Source organism: Lepus europaeus, chromosome 3, assembly GCF_033115175.1.
Source record: "Lepus europaeus isolate LE1 chromosome 3, mLepTim1.pri, whole genome shotgun sequence".
In the NCBI taxonomy this organism is placed as follows: domain Eukaryota; kingdom Metazoa; phylum Chordata; class Mammalia; order Lagomorpha; family Leporidae; genus Lepus; species Lepus europaeus.
The window spans coordinates 165,873,255-165,899,190 of NC_084829.1; the positions used below are offsets into that span (position 1 = coordinate 165,873,255).

The 25,936-nt window shown below is 43.0% G+C and overlaps 1 protein-coding gene across 2 annotated transcripts in view; it reads right to left on the reverse strand.

Moving 5' to 3' along the window:
- Positions 1 to 25,936, reverse strand: part of PDE10A (phosphodiesterase 10A) — a 381,690-nt gene that overhangs the window by 159,406 nt on the left and 196,348 nt on the right. For both annotated transcript variants that reach the window (XM_062187022.1, XM_062187024.1), the window contains exon 3: positions 7,008 to 7,036. In XM_062187022.1, the coding sequence (XP_062043006.1) occupies positions 7,008 to 7,036 (29 nt within the window). The remainder of the gene's footprint in view (positions 1 to 7,007; positions 7,037 to 25,936) is intronic.

A 25,936-nucleotide genomic window follows, 5' to 3' on the forward strand; every position in this document is an offset into this window, starting at 1 on the left:
TTACACACGGCCTGCGCCCTCGGTAGTGTCACTGACGACAGCCTTTACACACGGCCTGCGCCCTCAGCAGTGTCACTGACGACAGCCTTTACACACGGCCTGTGCCCTCGATAGTGTCACTGACGACAGCCTTTACACACGGCCTGCGCCCTCGGTAGTGTCACTGACGACAGTCTTTACACACGGCCTGCGCCCTCAGTAGTGTCACTGATGACAGTCTTTACACACGGCCTGTGCCCTCAGCAGTATCACTGATGACAGTCTTTACACACGGCCTGTGCCCTCGGTAGTGTCACTGACGACAGCCTTTACACACGGCCTGTGCCCTCGGTAGTGTCACTGACGACAGTCTTTACACACGGCCTGCGCCCTCAGTAGTGTCACTGATGACAGTCTTTACACACGGCCTGTGCCCTCAGCAGTGTCACTGACGATAGCCTTTACACACGGCCTGTGCCCTCAGTAGTGTCACTGACGGCCTTTACACACGACCTGTGCCCTCGGTAGTGTCACTGACGGCAGTCTTTACACACGGCCTGTGCCCTCAGTAGTGTCACTGACGACAGCCTTTACACACGGCCTGCGCCCTCAGTAGTGTCACTGACGACAGTCTTTACACACGGCCTGTGCCCTCAGTAGTGTCACTGACGACAGTCTTTACACACGGCCTGTGCCCTCAGTAGTGTCACTGATGACAGCCTTTACACAGGGCCTGTGCCCTCGGCAGTTTCACTGATGTGTCTTTACACACGGCCTGTGCCCTCGGCAGTGTCACTGATGACAGCCTTTACACAGGGCCTGTGCCCTCGGCAGTGTCACTGATGTGTCTTTACACACGGCCTGCGCCCTCAGTAGTGTCACTGACGACAGCCTTTACACACGGCCTGTGCCCTCGGTAGTGTCACTGACGGCAGTCTTTACACACGGCCTGTGCCCTCAGTAGTGTCACTGACGGCCTTTACACACGGCCTGTGCCCTCAGTAGTGTCACTGACGACAGTCTTTACATACTGCCTGTGCCCTCAGTAGTGTCACTGACAGTCTTTACACACGGCCTGTGCCCTCGGCAGTGTCACTGACGACAGCCTTTACACACGGCCTGTGCCCTCAGTAGTGTCACTGACGACAGTCTTTACACACGGCCTGTGCCCTCAGTAGTGTCACTGATGACAGCCTTTACACACGGCCTGTGCCCTCAGTAGTGTCACTGATGACAGTCTTTACACGCAGCCTGTGCCCTCAGTAGTGTCATTGATGACAGTCTTTACACATGGCCTGTGCCCTCAGCAGTGTCACTGACGACAGTCTTTACACACGGCCTGTGCCCTCAGTAGTGTCACTGACGATAGCCTTTACACACGGCCTGTGCCCTCAGTAGTATCACTGACGACAGCCTTTACACACGGCCTGTGCCCTCAGCAGTGTCACTGACGACAGTCTTTACACACGGCCTGTGCCCTCGATAGTGTCACTGACAACAGTCTTTACACACGGCCTGTGCCCTCAGTAGTGTCACTGACGACAGTCTTTACACACGGCCTGTGCCCTCAGTAATATCACTGACGACAGTCTTTACACACGGCCTGTGCCCTCAGCAGTGTCACTGACGACAGTCTTTACACACGGCCTGTGCCCTCAGTAGTGTCACTGATGACAGCCTTTACACACGGCCTGCGCCCTCAGTAGTGTCACTGATGACAGTCTTTACACACGGCCTGCGCACTCGGCAGTGTCACTGACGACAGTCTTTACACAGGGCCTGCGCCCTCAGTAGTGTCACTGACGACAGTCTTTACACATGGCCTGTGCCCTCGGTAGTGTCACTGACGGCAGTCTTTACACACGGCCTGTGCCCTCGGTAGTGTCACTGACGACAGTCTTTACACACGGCCTGTGCCCTCAGTAGTGTCACTGACGACAGTCTTTACACACGGCCTGTGCCCTCAGTAGTGTCACTGATGACAGCCTTTACACAGGGCCTGTGCCCTCGGCAGTTTCACTGATGTGTCTTTACACACGGCCTGTGCCCTCGGCAGTGTCACTGATGACAGCCTTTACACAGGGCCTGTGCCCTCGGCAGTGTCACTGATGTGTCTTTACACACGGCCTGCGCCCTCAGTAGTGTCACTGACGACAGCCTTTACACACGGCCTGTGCCCTCGGTAGTGTCACTGACGGCAGTCTTTACACACGGCCTGTGCCCTCAGTAGTGTCACTGACGGCCTTTACACACGGCCTGTGCCCTCAGTAGTGTCACTGACGACAGTCTTTACATACTGCCTGTGCCCTCAGTAGTGTCACTGACAGTCTTGACACACGGCCTGTGCCCTCGGCAGTGTCACTGACGACAGCCTTTACACACGGCCTGTGCCCTCAGTAGTGTCACTGACGACAGTCTTGACACACGGCCTGTGCCCTCGGCAGTGTCACTGACGACAGCCTTTACACACGGCCTGTGCCCTCAGTAGTGTCACTGATGACAGTCTTTACACGCAGCCTGTGCCCTCAGTAGTGTCATTGATGACAGTCTTTACACATGGCCTGTGCCCTCAGCAGTGTCACTGACGACAGTCTTTACACACGGCCTGTGCCCTCAGTAGTGTCACTGACGATAGCCTTTACACACGGCCTGTGCCCTCAGTAGTATCACTGACGACAGCCTTTACACACGGCCTGTGCCCTCAGCAGTGTCACTGACGACAGTCTTTACACACGGCCTGTGCCCTCAGTAATATCACTGACGACAGTCTTTACACACGGCCTGTGCCCTCAGTAGTGTCACTGACGACAGTCTTTACACACGGCCTGTGCCCTCAGTAATATCACTGACGACAGTCTTTACACACGGCCTGTGCCCTCAGCAGTGTCACTGACGACAGTCTTTACACACGGCCTGTGCCCTCAGTAATATCACTGACGACAGTCTTTACACACGGCCTGTGCCCTCAGCAGTGTCACTGACGACAGTCTTTACACATGGCCTGTACCCTCAGGAGTGTCACTGATGACACAGTCTTTACACACTGCCTGTACCCCACACACATGCACATATCCCAACCAACTTTGCTCTTATAGGGCCATGGAGGGGCAACAGCCAGGACTTCCATGACCACAGCTTCCACTCTCATGCGCCTCTCTTTGGACCATGTATCTCTAACACCATTGTCCACTTTGTCTAACAGAATACATCCAGCTCCAGATGGTCATGGGACAGGGCTTACATCCTAACCCCTGGATGACATGACTAACCTCCTGGACTATGCAAGACAGTCTCTTCCCAAGGTGCCTCCAAACACCTGGGAGAGACAGCAAGAGAAGAGTACCCATAAGCAGCTGCACGCCCATATGTGGTCTCTGGAGCAACTATAGACTGTGGACCTTCATCCACATTACCCCCCATAAGGTTATGGGCTAATTGGGGGAAGAGGGAAGATGTTAAGGTAGGTAGGTAGTCATGAGCCTGTGTGTTGAAGAGGTGCAGTCTTGGAAGCAAACCAGCATTTACGTACCCAAAGTCTCGCCATTGTTCAGTAACTTGGTTGGGTAGGTCCCAGCCCTCTTCCTGGGAGCAGCTTAGGGGAATCTTGGCTGCTGTTCATAAAGGGGGCTATTATGAAGTTCTGGGAGGGATTCCACACCCAGAAAGCTATCCACCCAGTAATATTCCAGAGAGGTTATAGGGGAAGTAGAAAGAAGGCCCACATCCAAAATCCATAAAAACTCCAGTTTGACTGCAGCCTAGACCCTCAGTTCTACACTGAGGTATCCACCTGGTCTGTCAGGGGTACACTCTTCATGACAAAGACTGTGTGCGTGTGTGTGTGTGTGTACTGTGTTTAACTACTTCCTCCAGTCCTCCGTATACTATATGAACCAGAATATTGACTGTTTTGCTCACCACTCTGTCCCCAGACCCTTAGAACAATGCCTGGCAGAAACACTCAATACAAATTTGCCAACTGAATGAATGGCAGGTAAGGAGAAAGATAGGAAGACAGGGAGGGAGGAAGAGAAAAAGGGAAAACAGGAGAGAGGAAGAAATAAAAAGTCTAAGGACTGGACTTAATTTCATGAAAAACAAAATAGTAGTTTACTAAAACTCAAAAATTAGAAATCCCTATGATTTCTCTGAAGAGCTAATTCTCATGAAAATGTGTAGGGAATTAATTCTATACCACGGCAGCTGTCTGTGCTACCTTACCTGACCCGGGGCCAAGCCAAGTTATGTTACAAAGTTCTGCATTATAAACTTGTACAAAGTTATGTTCTAGCTGTCACATTTTGAGAATACATTAATCATGCACAATTGGCCCATGAGAATGTCATCCAGATCCTAATGTGGCACACAGAAAACACAATGTTTTTCAATTAAGATGCCTCCCTACGAAAGAAGCAACACAAGCCCTGCACTCAGAGCGCTTGCACGTAGGGAGGACGGAGAGCCTCTGGTGAGTTACTGCGAAAGCCAGACTATCAAAAGGGACAGTGAGGCCAGTGCCGTGGCTCACCTGGCTAATCCTCTGCCTGCGGCGCTGGCACCCTGGGTTCTAGTCCCAGTTGCTCCTCTTCCAGTCCAGCTCTCTGCTGTGGCCCGGGAGGGCAGTGGAGGATGGCCCAAGTGTTTGGGACCCTGTACCTGCATGGGAGACCAGGAGGAAATACCTGGCTCCTGGCTTTGGATCGGCACAGCGCTGATGGTAATGGCCACTTGGGGAGTGAACCAACAGAAGGAAGACCTTTCTCTCTGTCTCTCTCTCACTGTCTATAACTCTACCTGTCAAATAAAAAAAGGGGGACAGCGATTAAAGAGGGGCTGCCTGACTGTGAGACAGTGCTGTCCATAATCAGAGCTGCCTGGGTGGTTAACAACCTGCTTCACGAAAGAGCGTGAAGCCCTGGGGCCAGGCACCACCACCACCCAAAAGGTTGCTTTAGATAGTTCTAATTCTTGCTCTCAATTTAAAACAGTGTTACACTATCTCTTTCCGAGTATCAGCCAAAGAAGCATCCAGCAGCATATGGCATATATGCAGAAAGAGCTTTAAACACCACCAACTGGTGGCATTCTAGGTCATCAGCCCAGAAAGCTAGCCCTTCTCAGAGACCCACTTTCTCCAAATCTGGCATAAGAGGATCTTACAAAATAACAACAATCTATACTTGCATCATTGTTTGTAACAGCCTCAAAGACAGTACACACATCATCAGCTGCCCTGGCTGAACAGACCGTCTCTTCCCTCTTCCCTCAGAAATAAGCCCTGGCACAGGAAGAAGTACCTGCACAACGCAACACTCAGAATCCAAGAGGCTCCGAAGAAATGTTTTGTGTAACTGAAAATATACACATTTCTGTTACATAAGAAATCTACTCTTTGCCCAGGTTACTATTCTCTCCATATATAATATAGCCTATCATTGAAGGAGTGGGAAGAAATTACAGAATCTGTGATGTTACTATGATATGAAATCTTCAGAACCTGGGATCCAGGGGCTGAGAGATGTTGTTCCACCAAGCAGGTGAACAGAGGTGAAACACTGACACAAACAAGGTATCAGAAGTGCAATCCCAAACTTTATTGTTAAACAGGATGGAAAGAAAATACAACGATGGATCTGAAACATCTGGCCTGGGCCTTCCTTCTCCAATCTCCCTCCAAAATAACACCAAAATCTGAAATCCCTTCAAGACTGTAAAAGTTAAATTGAGCTTAGGCATTTCCTGTGCAGTAAAGTTAGCTTGGGATTTTACAAAAGAGGATTATTGAGGAGTGAATTGCAGTTTTATGGCCCCTGGTTTATAAAATGCATGGTGCTACTTCAGAAATCTGTAATAGCAGCTTTGCCAACGTCAATACCCCACTATTTTATAACTCTGCCCATGTTCACTTGTGAAAATCTCCTTTTAATCCTCATGCATGACTCTCTGGCATTTTCTGTGGCTCCTAGAAGCTGCTAAAATTCTAGGCTGACCAATCCACCTCTGATACTATCCAGGGGACTATCCAGGGGTGAGCTCTGTGAATGTGACATTAATAGTGAAGGTACTCAGTGGGATTATGCAATGCAGAGAAATCTTACAGGTGTGTTTGGTTGCCAAGCCCAGGGCAGTTCTTCCCAGCCCTGGCCCTAGCCATTTTAGAGATTAAAAATAAAGGATGGTATCTACAGATGTAACTCCATTTGCAGTTATTTAGCTTATGCTTCACAGTAAAGAGGGATCTCTTACACCATGTTGCTTACAAGCAATTCAGACTGGTCATTTTTATTATACAATCCACATTTAGAATCTTTATCTGTATGCAGAAAACAAGATACTTTCCCCACATGTAATTTTTAAGAACTCTGTAGTACTAAACACAGTATGAATGCTGTTAGTACTCATTGGCTGTAAACTTTTTAAGTTTGCTAAGTCTCCTAACATTAAAAATAGGTGCTTCTGTAGAATATAAAAACCAGGACAACTAATATTTCTAAAAGTGTCGAGCAATGTCATGCCTTCAATACGTGAGTTTTAGTTTTCTGTTCTCCCAAAAAAAAGGTGCCTGGGCTCCAAGGCAGGGGTTAGAGGAGAAACGCACATGCGCACATGTGGCTCAGGGGAGGAAGGTGAGGACTGGACAGCAGGGCAGGCATCTGAACCGACTTCTGCTACCTGCTTTGGGAGGCACTGCCACGTGGGCATGCTGCATCCAGGCTGCTTCATCTTCTGGTTTGTCAAGAGAACCAGAGATCCAATCTTCACAGGAAGTCTCTCAACTTCTAAAAATTGGCAACTGACTCAGACAACTCCATACCTGCGTGCGCATCAAACAAAGTGTTCTGTTGGCTACGTTTGGTCTCCAGAGGCCTCCAATCTGCATCCTCCCTCTACTGGCTGAATTCACTCGTTGTTAATATTCATTATTTTTCCAATATGTTAACAAGTGAGTACACTGGGAAAATGTACAGAAGAGGCCAATATGTCCTGCTCGTGGCAGTGCAGGTAGAAATTAAATTCACAGCACTTACCCTGCTGACTTCCTTAGGAGTCGATTCATCTGCAGAGGGGAGAAGACAGGGAAGACACAGTTAGAAGCAGAGTAACCACTGAACTACAGGACACGTCACTCAGCCTCAAGAAACTCGAAGGCTTGTTCGCAATGGTGTCTTTGCCGAAACCTCACAATTTGATTTTTTTTTTTAATTGTAAAAGGTCAAACATAACAAACCTAAAGAGTTAGAAGTATACAGGAACTTCAGAGGGCAAATGAAGTATGACAGCCTTTCTTCAGAGTACTTTTTAAGAAGTTTTCAACCAGAACAGCCTGTAAGCTGTACTGTGCTATACCCAAGTATACCAAAACCCTACCATGGGTCTATAACACTTGGAGTTTTCCACAAGGTGCGGCACACATGAATATCCAAGAAAACCATCGTCCCTCATGCCATGAGGGTAGATTCCAGCAGACCTGGAGTGGCCCTAGCTGTTTCACTGAACTGAACGCAGCTGTTCGGTCTCCTGGCCAAGGTAGTGGTACCTTGTACCATGGGTGCAAGGGGTGCCAGCTGTTTACACCAATTTGCTAGCATTGTTAATTGGTACGGGGACACTGGTGGTGTGCACCTGGTCTGGGTGAGACCCCCATGGGGTTCTCTCAATGGGGCTGGCAAGAAGATGATGCCTGTACGACCACCAGCAGAGTGCAAGAAGCCAGCTGCTGCAGGCCTCCTCCAGGGTCACTGGTTCTCAGTGCCTCATGCAGAGTTCACTGGTTCTGACCCTAGACAAGGCCTCTGGCTCTGACAGGAGTGGCCACTGGAGCACAGCCTGACCTCTCCAGAGCCTTCTGGGACGTGGCCTCTCATCGAACGCTGCTGCTATGCTGTACCCTTTTCCCTGCAACAAATTATAGGTCTGCAAGACTTGCTGTCACCATCCAGGTCCCTCAGCATGTCTAAAACTGAACATACCTTGTGACTACCCAAAGCACAGTCTAACTGAACTTGACACAGCCCAAACCACATCTTTCATCTCTGCTCCCCAGGCTCACACAAGGCTGTGATTCTCCTTTCTCCTTCAAAGTCCATGTTAACCGAATCACTGAGCCTCAAGTTTCCTCTTCTCTACAGCCTTGGGTTTACTGTTTACCATCTGTGTCCACAGGTCTAGTCTCAAATCACACACCAACCAGTAGCATCCAAGTTGGCTCCTCAATCTAGACTGTGCATTGGCAATCATGCCTACACAGCGTGCAAGCATGAGTGAGTTCTTTCTTTCCACACCCTCAACCCCTACCCCCTTACATTCTAAGCTTGTCTTTCAAAAATATTTCAGTTATTATACATCTCAAGTGCTTAAGTTCCTAAATTATACTGGATTTCAGCAATATATACATTGACTTAACCTGAGAACCTTTTAAAACTTACCAAGCTCAGAGCTATCAGATAACAGTAGCCACTCAATAAACAGTGTCCATTTATTAATTTCATAATTAAATACTCATTTATATATGCTACAATTGTTGAAAAATGTTTACAGTATTATATTAGTTCCCTAATATATTATATATATTAATATATATTATATTAGTTCCCTAATATAATAATAATGCTATAGGAAAAATGCATTTTATCTTCTATACTAAAGTCACATTACAAAAATGTTGCATTTACTTTTCAACTCTTCACACTTTATTAGAACTTAAATCTCTGAAGACAGGCCTAGTGTAACCACTGTGACAAGTGCTACTAACATAGTCTAAGGAACAGAAGCTCATATGATTTGAATTATTTTAAGTTTTTATGTAAGAAGTTCAACGAGCATGGATGAGAAGGTCAAATAATGAAAAGCAGGACTTGGTGAATACGTAGAAGACTGAGATGGGAATCAATCACGCTACAGCACTTTGGAGTTTCCTCCTCTCTACTAATCATTACTACAAACATGAAAGTCGTTTCAAATTAAGTGTAGCTGAAATATCCAGCCATGTGTAAGTAAATGTTCCTTTTGCTTTGTCTGGTAGTTTTGATTAGTTGGTGCTTCTGAAACTTGGGTGTGTGAAAGATATCCTACCGGTATATATGTACAAAACCAACAATTTTTTTGTTTTGATAGACTCCCTTAATTTTAAAAAAATGAGATAAAATTTGCCTATAGGTGGTTTCTGGATTTTTAAATCTTATCAGCTGACTTAGAAATCTATTTCTTAATTGGATTCATGTTTAATAATTACAGGAACCACCCTCCAGGTTCACACATACCCAGGCAGCAGCAGGGGTGGTATAGGGGCTGGGGCATATGCCTCTAACAGCAAGGACCACAGTACCAAGAGTGATTTTTCAGAAAATAAAAACGGACCCCAGGGGCAGCTGGTGGTGTGCCCCTGCACTCCCAAGACACAACAAATGTCAAGACTTTATATATGAAGCATCTCTACACCTGAGGGCGAGGAGAGAGAATCCTCCTGTAGGCTCCCGGGAGGAGGGACCCCAGGCAGCCACAAGCCATCTCGCTTCCTCAGCCACAAGCCATCTCGTTTCCTCAGCCACTTTCCTATCCCTGCATCCAACTTAGCAGCCAGTTTTTATTAATCAAATGACAGATTGGCAGAGCCAAGATGGCGGAATAGGGAGGATGCACACTGATAATCTGGGAAAAGATAGGTTAATAAAAGTGGGATTATGGTAATCTCAGGAAAGGCTTGGGGCAAAAATTGCAGAGGAAACTCTTCCAGATCTAGTGGATGTGACACGGATGACCTGCAGTGAGAACAAGGACGCCCACGGCTCCGAAGCCAAACAGTGGAGTCTACGCATCTGTGCTAGAAGGGTAGGTGAGCTCTGTAATCCGAGACATCGACGGGGAAACTGGCTTGAAGCTCCGCTGGGGAAGTTCACCAGACTAACTATAGGAGAGAGGGAAAAATAACAAAAAAGGGACCAGTATGGTCTCTCTCCGCCCACCTCGAAAAGGCGAGCAGGAGACAAAGAGCAGGAGCCATTTTGGACATACGAAAAAGGTGTGCAACCTTAGGGCTGTGTGCGACCTCAGAGCTGTGCCTGCCTCCAGTCAAACAGAAAAACCTGACTCTGGGGTGTGTGTGTGTGTGTGTGTGTGAAATAACAGGATGTTAGGACTTAGTTAAAGGGTGGAGCTAATGAACTAAGGTGAAAAAAGAGTGCGCAAGAGAACTCACGGAGTTGACATAAGTACTCTCCAGAGATGCTACAATTCGGTAACATTGACAACCTGGTGGGAGACAGCAGAATTTGAGCCCATACTGAGTGCAGCACAGATTCTTTGTGTAGTCCTTGGGAAAAAGCAGACTAATGATATACCCACAGAAGGCAGAGATCAGAAGCTGACTACCTTCAATTCCGCTCAGCTGTGCGGTGTTACCTACCTCCTGAATCAAATATATATATAAATATATAATATATATAAATATATATAATATATATTAATATATATTATATATAATATAATAATAATATATATAAATAAATAGAGAGAGAGAGAGAGAGAGATTTACCACGCCTAACCTGATTGTGTCACCTTTGGCACACTCTTAACCCTGAAGAACCAAGCAAAGCTCTCTGGCCACACCCATCTAAAGCCTCAAGCCTCTAAGAATCCTCCAAAAGCAGAAAGTCCACTTAACACAGTCACAGTATAACAAGAATAAAACACAACAGCAAGGGAAAAAAATTCAAAGAATATCTCCACAATGCCAAGCAACAAACACAGAAACCAAGGGACCAAGATCAACAAAGACACTATGACGCCCTCAAATGAACAAGACACCACAAGCCAAGATTATGAGGATGATGAGATAGAAGAAATGCAAGATACCGATTTAAAAAAAATTTATGATAAGAACATTAAGAAGTTTTCAAAAACAAATTCTTGAACTACAGAAATCCTTACTGGACAGGATAGAAAATCCGAAGTGATGCTATAACTAGTACTGAAACAGTATTTTTATACTTTGCGTTTCTGTGTGGGCACAAACTGATGAGGTCTTTACTAATTATATATTGAATTGATCTTCTGTATATAAAGAGAATTGGAAATGAAAAAAAACAACCTGGTGTTAAAATGGAAATGGCATACAAAATTAATTAATTTGAAAAAAAATTATGTAGGATCTCTGTCTTTAATGTGCTGTACATTGCTATTTAATGCTATAATTAGTAATCCAATGGTAGTTTTTTCACTTTATGTTGCTATATGGGCAAAATGTTGAAATCTTTACCTAATATATACTAAACTGATCTTCTGTATATAAAGAGAATTGAAAAGGAATCTTTACATGAATGGAAGGGGAAAGGGAGAGGGAAAGGGGAGGGTTGTGGGCGGGAGGGAAGTTATGGGAGGGGGGAAGCCATTGTACCCCATAAGCTATACTTTGGAAATTTATATTCATTAAATAAAAGTTTAAAAAAAAAGAAAGAAAATCTATCTTGTGAAAATGAAATCTTAAGGAGGAATCAAAATGAAACACAGAAACCAGTAGAAAAGGAAAGTGTGATAGTGAAGAGAAATCAAAATGAAATGAAAATTCAATAGATTAAATGACAAAAACATTAGCGAGCCTTAAAAACACAGTCAGTGAAGCAGAAGAGAGAATATTGGACTTAGAAGACAGAGAACAGGAAAGGAAACAGGCAAACCAAAGAAAAGAAGAGGAAATTAGAAATCTAAAAAATATTCTTGGGAATCTACAGGATACTACTAAAAAACCAACATTCGGACTCAAGGAGTTCCTGAAGGCATGGACAGAGAGAAAGGATTAGAAGGCCTTTTTAGTGAGATACTTGCAGAGAACTTCCCGGGTTTGGAGAAGGACAGAGACATCCTAGTACAGGAAGCTCATAGAACCCTTAATAAACATGACCAAAAGAGATCCTCACCACGACACGTTGTAATCAAACTCACCACAGTGAAACATAAAGAAAAGATCCTAAAATGTGCAAGAAAGAAACGTCAGATTACTCTCAGAGGATCTCCAATTAGACTCACAGCAGACTTCTCATCAGAAACCCTACAGGCTAGAACGGAATGGTGAGACATAGCCCAGGTACTAAGAGAGAAAAACTGCCAGCCCAGAATAGTATATCCTGCAAAGCTCTCATTTGTGAATAAAGGTGAAATAAACACCTTTCATAGCAAACAGAAATTGAAAGAATTTGTCACCATTCGTCCAGCTCTGCAAAAGATGCTTAAAGATGTGTTACACACAGAAACACGGTCATCGATATGAAAGAAGGTAAAGGAAGGAAACCTCCCAGCAAAAGATCACAGGGAATTCAAAGCATATATTAGAAAATATCTTTGGGAAAATGGCAGGGCAAAGTCACTACTTATCAATACTCACATTCAACGTTAATGGCCTGAACTGTCCAGTTAAAAGACACCAATTGGCTGGCTGGGTTAAGGAACAAAACCCATCTATTTGATGCTTACAAGAAACATATCTTTCCAACAAAGATGCATACAGACTGAAAGTGAAAGGTTTGGAAAAGATATTCCATACAAACAGAAACCAAAAAAAAAAGCAGGTAGATCCATCTTAATATCAGACAACATAAACTTTAACAAAAAAAACTGTTAAGAGAGACAAAGAGGGGCACTGTATAATGATTAAGGGATCCATTCAACAGGAAGATATAATGATTATCAATGTATATGCACCTAATTACAGGGGACCGGTTTATTCAAAAGACTTGTTAAGGGACTTAAAGGGAGACTTAGACTCCAATACGATAGTACTGGGGGACTTCAATCCTCCACTCTCAGAGACAGACAGATCAACAGGACAGAAGATCAACAAGGAGACAGTAGATTTAATCGACACTATTGCCCAAATGGATCTAACAGATATCTACAGAACTTTTCATCCTACACATAAAGAATTTACATTCTTCTCAGCAGTACATGGAACCTTCTCTAGGACTGACCACATACTAAGCCATAAAGCAAGTCTCAGCAAATTCAAAAGAATTAGAATCATACCATGCAGCTTCTCAGACCACAAAGGAATGAAATTGGAAATTAGCAACTCGGGAATCCCTAGTGAATATGCAAACACATGGAGATTGAACAATATGTTCCTGAATGAACAATGGGTCATAGAAGAAATCGAAAGAGAAATCAAAGATTTTCTGGAAGTAGACGAGGATAACAGCACAATATACCAAAACTTATGGGATACAGCTAAAGCAGTGTTGAGAGGAAAGTTTACATCACTAGGTGCCTACATCAAGAAATTGGAAAGGCACCAAATACATGAGCATTCAATTCATCTCAAGGATCTAGAAAATCTGCAGCAAAGCAGACCCAAATCTAATAGGAGAAGAGAAATAATTAAAATCAGAGAAGAAATCAACAGGATTGAATCCAAAAAAAAAACAAAAAACAAAAAATCAGCCAAACAAGGAGCTGGTTTTTTGAAAAAATAAACAAAATTGACACCCCATTGGCCCAACTAACTAAAAAAAGAAGAGAAAAGATTCAAATCAATAAAATCAGAGATGAAAAAGGAAACATAACAACAGACACCACAAAAATAAAAAGAATCATCAGAAATTACTACAAGGACTTGTATGCCAGCAAACAGGAAAATCTATCAGAAATGGATAGATTCCTGGACACATGCAGTCCACCTAAATTGAACCAGGAAGACAAAGAAAACCTAAACAGACCCACAACTGAGACAGAAATTGAAACAATACTAAAGGCCCTCCCAACAAAGAAAAGCCCAGGACCAGATGGATTCACTGCTGAATTCTACCAGACATTTAAAGAAGAACTCACTCCATTTCTTCTCAAACTATTCACAACAATCGAAAAAGAGGGAATCCTCCCAAATTATTTCTATGAAGCCAGCATTACCTTAATCCCTGAGCCGGAGAAAGATGCAGCATTGAAAGAGAATTACAGACCAATATCCCTGATGAACACAGAGGCAAAAATCCTCAATAACATTCTGGCCAATAGAATGCAGCAACACATCAGAAAGATTATCCACACAGACCATGTGTGATTTATCCCTGGTATGCAGGGATGGTTCAATGTTTGCAAAACAATCAATGTGATACACCACATTAACAGACTGCAGAAGAAACATCATATGATTATCTCAATAGGTGCAGAGAAAGCATTCGATAAAATACAACACCCTTTCATGATGAAAACTCTAAGCAAACTGGGTATAGAAGGAACATTCCTCAATACAATCAAAGCAATATATGAAAAACCCACGGCCAACATCCTATTGAATGGGGAAAAGTTGGAAGCATTTCCACTGAGATCTGGTACCAGACAGGGATGCCCACTCTGACCACTGCTATTCAATAGAGTTCTGGAAGTTTTAGCCAGAGCTATTAGGCAAGAAAAAGAAATTAAAGGGCTACAAATTGGGAAGGAAGGACTCAAACTATCCCTCTTTGCAGATGATATGATTCTTTATTTAGGGGACCCAAAGAACTCTACTAAGAGACTACTGGAACTCATCGAAGAGTTTGGCAAAGTAGCAGGATATAAAATCAATGCACAAAAATCAACAGCCTTTGTATACACAGGCAATGCCATGGCTGAGAAAGAACTTCTAAGATCAATCCCATTCACAATAGCCACAAAAACAATCAAATACCTTGGAATAAACTTAAGCAAGGATGTTAAAGATATCTACAATGAGAATTACAAAATCTTAAAGAAAGAAATTAGAAGAGGATACCAAAAAATGGAAAAATCTTCCATGCTCATGGATTGGAAGAATCAACATCATCAAAATGTTCATTCTCTGGCAGATGTCCTAAATAGCACTCTGGCCTCAGAATCAGCCCTTAAGGCATTCAGATCTGGCTCAGGAGCCCATGAAAGTATTTTAGGCATGCAAAGCCAAGACACTCTGGCAAAAAAAAAAATGACCTAAATGAAAGATCTCTGCGCATGAGATCCCAGTGGAAAGGACAGGGCCATCAAAGAAGCAGGTACCTTTCTCTGAAGGGAGGATAGATCTTCCACTTTGACTATGACCCTGTCTGAATAAGTTCGAAGTTGACAAACTCAAAAGGCTTCCATAGCCTTGGCAACTCATGACTAGAGCCTAGGGAGATTACTGACACCATAAACAAGAGTGTCAAATTGTTAATTCAATAACAGGAGTCTCTGTGCACTTACTTCTCAGGTGGAATCTGTCCTTAATGTGTTGTACAATGTGAAGTAATGCTATAACTAGTACTGAAACAGTATTTTATGCTTTGTGTTTCTGTGTGGGTGCAAACTGATGCAATCTTTACTTAATATATACTAAATCTATCTTCTGTATATAAAGAGAATTGAAAATGAATCTTGATGTGAATGGAATGGGAGAGGGAGCTGGAGATGGGGGGGTGCGAGTGGAAGGGAAATTATGGGGGAGAAGCCATTGTAATGCATAAACTGTGCTTTGGAAATTTATATTTACTAAACAAAAAAAATCAGAAAAAATGTCCATTCTCCCAAAAGCAATTTATAGATTCAATGCGATACCAATCAAAATACCAAAGACATTCTTCTCAGATCTGGAAAAAAATGATGCTGAAATTTATATGGAAACACAGGAGACCTCGCATAGCTAAAGCAATCTAGTACAACAAAAACAAAGCCAGAGGCATCAGAATACAAGATTTCAGGACATACTATGGGGCAGTTGTTATCAAAACAGCATGGTACTGGTACAGAAACAGATGGATAGACCAGTGGAACAGATTAAACACCAGAAATCAATCAAAACATCTACAGCCAACTCATATTTGATCAAGGATTCAAAACCAATCCCTGGAATAAGGATAGTCTATTCAATAAATGGTGCTGGGAAAATTGGATTTCCATGTGCAGAAGCATGAAGCAAGATCCCTACCTTTCACCTTACACAAAAATTCTCTCAACATGGATTAAAGACTTAAATCTATGACCCGAAACCATCAAATTATTAGACAGCCTTGGAGAAACCCTGCAAGATATAAGTACTGGCAAAGACTTCTTGGAAAAGACCCCAGAAGCACAGGCAGTCAAAATCAAAATTAACATTTGGGATTGCATCAAATTGAGAAGTTTCTGTACTGCAAAAGAAACAGTCAGGAAAGTAAACAGGCAACCGACAGAATGGGAAAAAATATTTGCAAACTATGCTACAGATAAAGGGTTGATAACCAGAATCTACAAAGAAATCAAGAAACTCCACAACATCAAAACAAATAACCCACTTAAGAGATGGGCCAAGGACCTCAACAGACATTTTTCGAAAGAGGAAATCCAAATGGCCAACAGACACATGAAAAAATATTCAAGATCACTAGCAATCAGGGAAATGCAAATCAAAACCACAATGAGGTTTCACCTCACCCCGGTGAGAATGGCTCACATTCAGAAATCTACCAACAATAGATGCTGGAGAGGATGTGGGGAAAAAGGGACACTAACCCACTGTTGGTGGGAATGCAAAATGGTAGTCACTATGGAAGTCAGTCTGGAGATTCCTTAGAAACCTGAATATAACCCTACCATACAACCCAGCCATCCCACTCTTTGGAATTTATCCAAAGGCAATTAAATTGGCAAACAAAAAAGCTGTCTGCACCTTAATGTTTATTGCAGCTCAATTCACAACAGCTAAGACCTGGAATCAACCCAAATGCCCATCAACAGTAGACTGGATAAAGAAATTATGGGATATGTACTCTATAGAATACTATACAGCAGTCAAAAACAATGAAATCCGGTCATTTGCAACAAAATTGAGTAACCTGGAAAACATCATGCTGAGTAAAATAAGCCAGTCCCAGAGGAACAAATATCATATGTTCTCCCTGATTGGTGACAACTAACTGAGCATCAAAAAGGAAACCTGATGAAGTGACTAGCCTGGGGAGATTGCTGATGCGTTAAACGAGAATGTCATTTGTTAAGTCAACAACAGGAGTCACTGTGCACTTACTACCCCATGTAGGATCTCTGTCCTTAATGTGTAGTTCAATGTGAATTAATGATATGACTAGTGCTCAAACAGTATTGAGCAATTTGTGTTCCGTGTGGGTGCAAACTGATGAAATCTTTACTTAATATAAACTAAATTGATCTTCTGTATATAAAGATAATCAAAAATGAATCTTGATGTGAATGGAATGGGAGAGGGAGCGGGAGATGGGAGGGTTGTGGGTGGGAGGGAAGTTAGGGGGGAGAAAAAGCCATTGTAATCCATAAACTGTACTTTGGAAACTTATATCTACTAAATAAAAGTTAAAAAAAGCATTATATCTATTGATTACATTAAATCTGTTCTGCTTATATTGATATCACAATAAAAATTTTAATGAAAAAACAAAAACAATTGACAAGTCTTTTCTATGTAGGGAATACAGTATTCTAGAAAACTGAGGAAATCAGTGAGTACAGCAGAATGTTCTAGAATAAGGGAATCCTCTAGCTTACTTCCTATACTTGTATTTCTACTTAGTTGGAAATTCTTGCCCGAGATAGAACTTTCCGCGTCTCTTCCACTGTGGAGCTGAACTGCTGACGCACCTAAGCGGGGCTGTTTCCACAGGGGCTCAGAGCAGACTACAATTTGACACCAGATCACAGCAACTGACTGTCCTGCTCTGGGCGTCTAACGTCTTTTGTCACCTTACAGATCTGAAGTGAAACAACATCCCAATAACATAAATGTGCCTCCCACTCTTTCTCTGACACTCTTTCAAAAATAAAATAAAATAAATCTCTAAAAAAAAATCAAGAGCAAATGCCACCAAATGTTACTAGGATATTATTTTATGACATTAAATTAATGCACTGTTATTTTAAATAAAATCTTCAGAAACTTCTTCTGCTCCTAACAAACAAGAAACAAATTCCTTTGTTTCACATTCATGGCCTAACAACCCAGTTCTGCTGTATTTATTCAGTGGGAATCCAGTCCATGCAAGATTCCTTTTCTGCTCCATTAGGACTGATCTCACCAGGCCCATCAATTCCACTTCCTCATATCTTCAAGCAGTATTTAGTGAGCACCTGCTAAGTATGTGCTTACCATATCTCAGAACAAAAGCCAGAAACACAATGGTCCTCGTCTTCATGAAGCCTTATTCTGGAGGGAGGAGACAGCTGATGGTAACTGAAGTCTGCAGCACACTGGAGGCACTGAGTGCTTGGCGGGGGAGGGGTACAGTAGGATGGGGGTCAGAAGGCAATGGGTGGGGGCAGGCTGCAGCATCACAAGCAGAGGCAGCAACCCGCGCAGACCCTGCTGCACACCTGCCACAGAGCACAGATTCCACGTTCCAAACATCAGTTCAACTCAAATTCCAGCTGGCTATGAGGTCTTTACAAGAGCACCACACCCACTGATCCCTCTTTTCTCGGAATATTTAAATTCCTACAGAAAATAGGAACACAGGAACTACAGAAAATAAAGAGAGGACTGAAGTCAATGAAGGTCTCATTTCCGATGTCAGATTTACCAAGACGTGTGGGTTACTGAACCCTTCCAATCCTGCCTGCCTCCTATTTATGACATGAGATGATTTAAAATATTTGGACTGCATGAGGTAATGTATCTAAAGTTCTTGCAGACTGGACACAATCTGTGTACTCAACAGACTGCAGTTTTGTTCACACCCACTCAACTGCCTGATGATTACATTTGATAACCAGAAACATGTCAATGATTTAACTTACTCATTCACTAAATATAAAGTTCAAGAAGCTTTACATAAATCACACATAAACTTCAACTTTCCAACTATTTCTCTTGGGTTTTAAAAGTTGTATGTTCCGCCCTGGCAGCTCTGCCAAGAGTTGGATCACTGGAAATGGACCTGCCCTGGAGTCGAAGGATGCCCAGGTCAGAGCCACAGATCGTATTGGCTCTAAGCTGAAAAGCCCTTCACTCAGCCCAACTTCCAAAGTGACCACTGCAGCTGAGGGGATGGTCAAGTAGGGTCAGCAACATTGAAGGCAGAACTGTAAATTTCTTGTTAGAGATGCCACCTGCCTTTACCTGGCCAGCTCTCCTCCCAGGCCACCCAAGTAATGAAAGTCAACAGAGTGCCTTCCCCTAGGAGGTTCACACCTCCCTTAGGATATACCCCATGTGAAGAGATAGATAGGTCTGGGCCTCTTAACTTACAAGGCCTAAAGCCCAACAGATTATTATCAAGCCCCTTCTATCAGGTTCTATTTGCCTCTAAATCAGAAAACTTAATTGTAGCTTAGACAGCACCTTTCTTAGCTCCTCTAATAATGACTCTGTCCTTTGTTCTAGACCCTGTCTAGCACACTTGGGCCTCATTCCTTCGTAATCATAACCTCTACTCTACCACCAATGGCTCTACTCCCAACCTGTGTGTACTGATGGTCCTCTTCCCCACTTAATGCCGTATAATTGTTCAGACCTGGTTAATACCACTCTTAGGATCATTGGTTACTATCCTCACCCTGTCTTTTATGACCTTTTCTAAATATGATCAGAGTTGGCGAACTTGGAAGGCTTCTATAGCCTTGGCAACTCATGACGACAGCCTAGGGTGGTTACTGGCACCATAAACTAGAGTGTCAATTTGTTGGGTCAACAACAGGAGTCACTGTGCACTTGCTCCTCATGTGGGATCTCTGTCCTTAATGTGATGTACATTTTGATTTAATGCTATAACTAGTACTCAAACAGTATGTTTCACTTTGTGCTTCTATGTGGGTGCAAACTGTTGAAATCTTTACTTAATGTATACTAAATTGATCTTCTGTATATAAAGAGAATTGCAAATGAATCTTGATGTGAATGGAAGGGGAGAGGGAGCGGGAAAGGGGAGGGTTGCAGTGGGAGGGAAGTTATGGGAGGGGGAAGCCATTGTAATCCATAAGCTGTACATTGGAAATTTATATTCATTAAATAAAAGTTTAAAAAAAATAAATAAATAAAAAAGAAAGTCTATTAGAAAAACATATAGTTTAACATGAATTTTGTGAACAAAAGAGTAACAGCAAATAACACAAATAAAACCTTTGGTTTTAGACCAGCAGAGGGAAAAATTAAATATACAAATTTGCAAATCCATGAAAAGGTAGAAAAGAAAGGGAAAAAGTATAATGAAAAGAACAAAATACTCTAATAGAAATAGTCATACTTCTAGAAATATCAATAATCACAATAAGTCTAAACAGATTGAATCCACCCTATAAACCCTGTTAGACTGGATGATAAAAACAAAATTAAGCTATATATACCCTATGAAAATAAAAAAAAATAAAAATTAAAAAAATTTTAAAAAATAAAAGTGTATCTTTCTCCTATAAACTGCCTTAATTAAAAATTTGTATATATAGCACAGCACCAAAGTATAAACAGAAATAATTTGCTTGTACAATAGAGATGAAGCCACTATCATATTAACAGAAAATTTAATGACCCTTGAAAATACATCAGATAATTAATTTAAATTCCACTTACGTTACGCAAAAATAAATGAAAATGGCGAGGAACACCATAATTTCTTTTACATCTTCTAGTCATCCTAATCACTGACTCCACAGGCAAAGACTTACTGGCACATGCATTATTTGTGTTTTTATAAAGCTGTGATGTATGTATAGCAAATACTTGAAAAAAATCAAATAGCAATCCTATGCTGTCAGACATGCTCATAAAAGTACAATGTAAACTTGAATTATTTCCTTTTGGTCTATAAATAACACATGTACAAAGTAGAACTAAAAATAAAATAAAACCAAAATTTAGGTCACTCAGTAACATAAAAATCAGGCAAGCATCATGAAGCTTTTCAGTATGTCCTACATTCTCTGCCTAAGTAAGCATGTGAATATAATTCAGACTTCAGAAAAGTGCCACTCTATACAAATTATTTAATTTTAACTTAAACTATATTATCAACATCTTTAAATGGAAGTAAATATAGGCATGACAAGTCATTTTATAATTATGGTACACAGTAGTGCTCTAACGTATATGTATGCTGCATTGTGTACATATTAAATAAAACGAAGCACCACATTGTATTCTGCTGGTCAGATTCTCTTGATTTATCTCACACACACACACACACACAGGTTCCCAGTGTCATATACACTCTGTTAAAAGACACAATCTGTGTGCACACCTGTGTGGCTACATGTATTTTGTTCATGATAATAAATCTATGTCCTAAAATGTTGGTTTCCATCAACAACATCCTTTCTTAAAAATGTTTCTAAAGCAGTCTTTTCCCAGAAGGATGATTGGTTTAAAGTAATACTATTTTCATACTCATCCAGAAAATTTCCATTTAATAATCCTAACCCACAAAATCTCTATAGCTAGAAGATACTTATGGAGCAGGCAGTGCAGCCTCTTTCCCTGGAGCTTTGCAATCTGATGGAGACCAAAGTCTGCCCTGATTCCAGTGCCCACCCGATTCCCACCACTCGCACCTCAAGTGTTACAGCATCTCCTTCCTCACTATGACAGAACTGAGTTCCACAAGACAAGCAGGGGTATGGATTCAGCTCGGCGACCCAGCTCCTGTGCCTAGGTTCCTGCTTGGTGTGCAGTAATTACTGCCATCTGTTTGTCGACTGCGACAAACAATACTAAGGTCTCCTCCATTACTGCCAGTGCAGGCTGTCATCTGGCCACCGTGTTCCCTGCCTACGTGTTCCTCCCGCTCCAGGATGGGTAGTCAATCTCCACTCGCCATCTGGCAGGTGCACAGTGCAGAGGAGTAGAGAAGGCAAGAAGGGAAGGTTATGCAGAAATCCAGCCAGGGCTGCCGTTTCTCTAACGTGCTCTAATCTTAAAACGCTATGTTCAGTCAGTGTTGACAGGAACCCAAAGAGGATCAGATGGGCCGGCACCGTGGCTCACTTGGTGAATCCTCCGCCTGTGGCGCTGGCATCCCATATGGGTGCTGGGTTCTAGTCCTGGTGGCTCCTCTTTCAGTCCAGCTCTCTGCTGTGGCCCCAGAAGGCAGTGGAGGATGGCCCAAGTGCTTGTGTGCCTGCACCTGCATGGGAGACCAGCAAGGGGCACCTGGCTCCTGGCTTTGGATCTGCACAATGCAACAGCCGTAGTGGCCATTTGGGGGGTGAACCAACAGAAAGAAGACCTTTCTCTCTGTCTCTGTCTCTCTCTCACTGTCTAACTCTATCTGTCAAATAAAAAAAAAAAGAGGATCAGAGCTAGGAAAACTCTAGGGGAAGATGAAGTTTCAAAGAACAGAGATGGTGGGAGTTCCAGATACATGATATTGTTATTTCAAGGTTTTGAACAAGCAAAGAGACACAAGGTGGTGAAAAACCCTCAGAAAATGGGATTCTCACAGGGTCACGGCCACAGGCAGTTCAGTTTGGAAGTCCAAGAGGGGACAGCCAGGGGCCTGTCACTTTGAGTTAGAGGAGGATAACCCACGCCGTGGCAGAGCGTAACGCCTCAAGGTTGATGCTGCTACCACGTAGCGTCTTAGAAGGGATCAGAATGTCTGTTTTACTCTTTGGACAGGCACAAGTGAATAACCCCACAGTGAATGCGCTCATGTACACCAGAGACAGAATGTAGACAAATCACAAAACCACATCTGGGAAAGTTGGTGTCGACTGAAAACACCCAGTTAGTCTGCACCACGGCCTAGGCAGGTCCACATGTTTCCTCACTAAGTGGTTTCTCACTTTTTCTCTAAGAATTAGTCATAACCACATTGGCCCAAAATTCCTCATTGACCTCCTCTCAGAAACAGGGATATACACTCCTAAACTTCATATACAATTTCATAGGGGCCACAAGAATCTGCTTGGGTTTTCTAATCATCAAGTTGTAAATTGGATTCATTCAAAGTTGTTTGCTATAAAAAATATCTTAAATCCTGACTTTTAAGAAAAAAAATCTTTAAAAAAATTACTCTGTAATCTAAAAGTAGCATTCATTCACAAGGCATACATATAACCAATAAGGCAGTAACAAATACACGGTGAAGAAAAATAATGATGTTATTGTTCTAATATTTCAATTCCATTTTCTAATCCCAAACTTGCCCCTCATGAATAACCCATGCAAACTTCTGGAAGGCATCTTTTCTGGTCTCTAACTCAACCTTTTCAATATAATCATCATATTACATTAAAAAAATCACAATTTACCCACTATTTCCATTGATGGGCACTTAGGCTGGTCTCAGTATTAAGTCTCTATAAACAATACTCCAATAAACACTTTGGCGTGTTGGGACAGGCATCCGGCACAGCAGATGACACACTGCTGAGGGACACCAGCATCCCATATTGGAGTGTCCGAGTTTGACTCCAGGCTTCACTCGCAATTCCAGCTTGCTGCTAATGTACACCCTGGGAGGCAGCAGGTTGAGGGCTCAGGCAGTTGGGGTCTTGCCACCCACAGGGGAAATCCAAATTGAGATTGAGTTCTGGTTCCTTGGCTTTTGCTTGGCACAGCTCCAGATGTTTCAGGCATCTGGAAAATGAGCCAGCAGATAGGGGCTCTTAAGCTTGTGTTGGCTCGCTCACTCTCTCTGCCTTTCAATTGAATAAATTTTAAAAATTAAAATAGGGACCGGCATTATGGTGTAGTGAGTTAAGCCACTGCCTTCAATGCTGGTACCCATATGGCTACCAGTTCAAGTCCCACCTGCTTCACTTTCAATCCACCTCCATGCTAATGGCCTGGGAAAGCAGTGGAAGACGGCCCAAGTTTATGGGTCCCTGCACCCATGTGGGAGACCCAGGAGAAGCTCCTGGCTCCTAGATTCGGTCTGGCCCAGTCCTGACTGTTGCAGCCATTTGGGGAGGGACCAGTAGATGGAAGATCTCTCTGTCTCTTCATCTTTCTTTCTGTGACTCTGCCTTTCAAATAAATATGCCAATCATTACAACAATTAAAATACATTTTAAAAATTGTGGCATGTATAGGACATTCTTGCTACTTTAAAAATATTATTTCCTACAGGAAAAAGTTGCAGATGAAAGTTTCCTTCATGCAGAGCAGAATTCATATAACATGCAACAGACAATAAGCACAGAGCACTGAGGGCACATACAACACAGTACTGTTTCCAAGTAAAGACACACTGACATGCGTGTCTGATGGAGGAGCTTCCAGTCTCAGGCAACTCTTGGCATCTACCAGCTCTGCCTTCATACTGCTTTCAAGCAGCCTAAGCCAAAATAAGACCACGTGCCCTTTTTCTGTCATTCGGAAGAGTACCCATAGCCCTTTATATTTTAATTTTAGTACGCTGAAATACTATCATAGTAATCCCAGAATTCTGTCTTTGCCCCAATCCCTGCGACCACAGCTGCCGATGCCTCTGTTCTGGAAGCTCAGCCTCCCACTAATGGCCAGCCAGGGGCTGGAAGTGCCTGGTTCCATTAGCAGCTGAGGTCTAGGCTTTACACTGTTGGAAAGCACCATTTGGTGATCCTGGAAAGAGTCCTGGTTGGCTGAGATCGTCAGTTATTCCTGCTGCCTCACAATTAAGAATTCTGTTCCCCTGCCTAGAACTTGTTTCAGACCCGGACTGCAATGCCCTACATCCCACCATGCATGGCGACACCCACAAGGCTGCGTAGTAACTCCCACAAGAAAGTCTTCTCCCCATCTGGGGTGGAGGGATTCACAGAGGGCTATCCCCTGCTCACTGTGTTCCCACAGCTGAGGCGAGCTGGAGACCTGTTTGGAGCAGACTGATTCTCCACAACACGGACGCCTGCTCCTTCTTGCACAGAGGAGGCACTGCCACGGAGTAGAGAGAGGAAGGACTTCAAACCCCAGGACAAAGCTTTCTGACTTCTGCGTAGGACAGCTGAGGGGACAGAACTGGCGAACACTTCTTCTCTAATGCCATGCTCATCTTCCTCTGACATGCAGAAGTCACCACTTACGATCAACTAGGAAGCAGATGCCCCAGGCATCAGCACCCTCCAATACTATGCCCACCGTCACGAGCAGTCTCTACCAGATGCTCTGCAGTCACAGGGCTTTGTTCTGTCTGCCAGACTTGTCCCGATCCCTATCACAGGATCTGCACAGGAAGCACAGTCGCAGCTGATGACTTTTAGCACCTTGTCCTTTCCATGTCTCTATCCAGCTAAACACTTTACACACTTCTTGGGAACCTGCAAGTTTCATCAATACAACCCAGTATTTTGGGGACTTTTAGAGTATATAAATACTTCATATGTTTCAGTCTCTTAATAAAGGCTTTGAAAATTTATACAAATTGTAACATTTTTTATCAACAAATTCTGGAGCTAGGTACAAAATGTCACCTAAAATATGTTTTTTCTAAACTTTAAATAAACCATCTCAAAAAAAAAGGGTATATCAAAATAAACTACTTCAAAGAATACATCTATATAAACAGCAAGAGTGTGGAAGAGACATTACTGAAACAGGAAGTCAATATTTAGAAGTCATTACTGGGGCAGGCATTCAGCCTCATGGTTAGAACATTCATGCCACCCACCTGGAATAACTGGGGCTCCATTCCTGGCTTTGGCTCCTTATCCAAGCTTTCGGCTAAGCTCATCCTTAGAGGCAGTATAATGGCTCAAATAATAGAACGTCCGCCACCTATGTGGGAAACCTGAGTGTTCCTGGGCCCTGCCTCAACCCAAACAAGGCCTTTGGAAGACAACTGGGGAGTGAACCAGCAGATGACAGCCATCTCTTAACCGCCTATCTACAAAAAATAACTTTATGTTTTAAAAACTGTATTTAAGTTATACAAGTTTCATGTATTTCATGTTACAGATTTAGGAACGTAGTGATACTTCCCACCCTGCCCACTCTTCTGCCCATGCTCCAACCCTTCTTCCTCCTCCCTCTCCCATACCCACTCTAACTTTTACAAAGATCTACTTCAGTTTACTTAATGATTGTAAAGTTAACCCTATACTAAGCAGAAGAGTTCACCAA